The following is a 2,677-nucleotide window of genomic DNA, read 5'->3' on the forward strand; positions in this document are numbered from 1 at the left end:
ATTTATCCCAAATGGGAAATTTGTATCTAGGGTCTATTTCAAGGGAAGACTGGAATAACACAGGCATCAGCCGCAGTGCAGCGCCGCAAATTGAGCTAGGGAGAGGTGACTTGCGCAAGGTTACACAGCGCAGCGGCGGGCGATCGAACACAGACCACGCTGTGCCACGCTTCCTCCTACTAATGTATTGTGGGAGTTATCATTCGCAGATCGAGACGAATCTTTTGAGCCATCAACGTTAAAAATCGGTCCGGTAATAAAGTCTGTAGGTGCGAGCAAATGAATCTGGCAATAGCGCGGCCAGATGGCGATTTCCAACAACGAATGACCGATCATCCTACATCACAATTGGTCGAATTGTGAATTCATATGAGTGATGAACCCTCCAGTTACCGATCACTTGGAATCTTTCAGTCTAACTGATCACACGCATTTTTGGTCTCTCTCTCTCTCTCTCTCTCTCTCTCTCTCTCTCTCTCTCTCTCTCTCTCTCTCTCTCTCTCTCTCTCTCTCTCTCGTATTGGTGACGAGAATTATAATACTACCCAGCTATTGTATGAATCTTTACTTCTTTTTAATTTTTATTATTTATTATTTAAAAAAAAAATTAAGTTCATGATGTGTTTATTTCTTCAGTGTATTTCAGTGGATTATTGTGTATTGTGTTTTAAATAATTTGTTATATTGATTTAATTAATTTTGTATAATCACTGTGTACGGTTAATAAAATTACCCTTAAATTAAGAAAAGGTTCACAAGTTTGTCGTATCTCAATCCGTAAAAAAAAAATAGTTTTAAAATTTCAAGACTTGTCAGTAATTCTGTGCTCATTGGTAAAACAATTTAACACGGGCTGTAACGGACAACTGTGACGCTCAACAGCGTGGCTCAGCGGTACGGACTTTGCTTCGTACCCAAAAGGTACCGAGTTCGATTACCCGCCTCGTTGTGTGGCCTTGAGCAAGTCACCTCGCCATAGCTCACTTTGCGGCGCTGCTCTGCGGCTCACGCCTGGGTTATTCCAGTCTTCCCTTGGAATAGATCCTAAAGACAAATTTCCCCTTTGGGATGAATAAAGGGAATTTTATTTATTATTTATTTCTTATTAATATTAATTTTAAAAAGATTTGATTAGCTATATAAATTTTTCTTTTTAATTTCAGTTGATCAAGTCAAAAGAAGATGGTCAAACCTGAGGGACTACTTTAGAAAGCAGCTCAAGGAACGGTCCAAACCGTCTAGAAAACGTTCAGGCTATGGGACGTCTAAAAAGAAGGAGTGGGTATTCTTCGATAGGATGAGTTTTTTGATACCGTATACAAAGGGAAGTGAATTGTACAGTAACCTAGGTGAAAGTGCTACTACTACTATTAATACTACCACAGGTCCTACTAGTCCCACTACTCTTGAAATGGACAGTCAGGAGATAGTAACATCAGATTCAGACGATGAACTCAGTGACTCTTCCCAAACGGGTTCAGTTCGAAGCACATCGCCCATACCAACACCCTCAAAAATCCCTCAATACGTTAAGAGAGGAAAGAGACAAAAGAGGAAAGGCAGCGATAATGATGTTAAGATGGAACGCATCAAAGCGTTCAAACATCCTGTAGTGAAGGACGACGATGAGCAGTTCTTCAAGAGTTGCCTGCCCATGGTTAAAGACCTATCGCATGAGCAAAAGTTGGAATTTAGGATCAGTGTTCAGCAGCTTCTATTGAAGTCCATCAGAGAGAAGAAGGCTGAGCCCAGCGTTCAACAATGCGTCATAAAACACGAAGACGATTCGCCTATGCCATCGCTGTGAAAAGTGACCCAAATGGACATAGGAATATTCCTTGCATTGCTGCAAAATTTGTACTTTTTGTACAAAGCAATGTCTTAGTATATATATGATAATATTGTGAAATAATTTTTTATGAATCTTTCACCCCGTCACATCATCATCATCATCATCATCATCATCATCATCATCATCATCATCATCATCATCATCATCATTCATCATCATCATCATCATCATCATCAACATCATCATCATCAATGATAATCATCATCCTCGTCTTCATTATTATTGCTATTACTGTAATCACAATTATCACTATCACCACCACCACCACCACCACCACCACCATCATCATCATCATCATCATCATCATCATCATCATCATCATCATCATCATCATCATCATCATCATCATCATCATCATCATCATCATCATCATCATCATCATCATCGTTGTCGTCGTCATCATCATCATCATCATCATTGTATTATTATTGTTGAAAAGTGATCATTTTGAATTCAGATTACAATTTTAAAGAAATTGAGAATCTAGTTATTGTGGTTACTCGTGAACTGTTGAATTCTATACAGTGGGAGCTCATTATTACAGTGATGTTGGACCAGCCTAAAATATCCGTTGTTATAACCAAGTCTTGTTTTATCCGAATTTCAAGGGAAACAATCCAAACGGCTCAAATCATCATGTTAAAAATCGTTTAGTGTGTTTTGACCGTTTTATGTATGTGTTGACTGGTCTAGCTGTCCGGTGCCTTTAGCCGTAGGCTTATCTTGGAGTAGGTGGGCTCATGCATTGTATTTGGCTATGTGGTCTTGTGGTATGACACTCGTTTTCGGGTTGAAAGGTCCTGGGTCCGAGCCTCGCTAGGCGCG

The 2,677-nt window shown here is 39.6% G+C and overlaps 1 protein-coding gene across 1 annotated transcript in view; it reads left to right on the plus strand.

Moving 5' to 3' along the window:
- The window catches only part of LOC144965558 (uncharacterized), a 4,604-nt gene extending 2,216 nt beyond the window's left edge, over positions 1-2,388 (plus strand). Inside the window, exon 2 of the mRNA XM_078901029.1 lies at positions 1,164-2,388. Within this exon, the coding sequence (XP_078757155.1) occupies positions 1,164-1,807 (644 nt within the window). The 3' untranslated portion in view covers positions 1,808-2,388. The remainder of the gene's footprint in view (positions 1-1,163) is intronic.
- The last annotated feature ends 289 nt before the right edge of the window (positions 2,389-2,677 follow it).

The sequence above is a fragment of the Berghia stephanieae genome, chromosome 1, assembly GCF_034508935.2.
Source record: "Berghia stephanieae isolate SIO BIC M18660-M18661 chromosome 1, UCSD_Bste_1.3, whole genome shotgun sequence".
Taxonomy (NCBI): domain Eukaryota; kingdom Metazoa; phylum Mollusca; class Gastropoda; order Nudibranchia; family Aeolidiidae; genus Berghia; species Berghia stephanieae.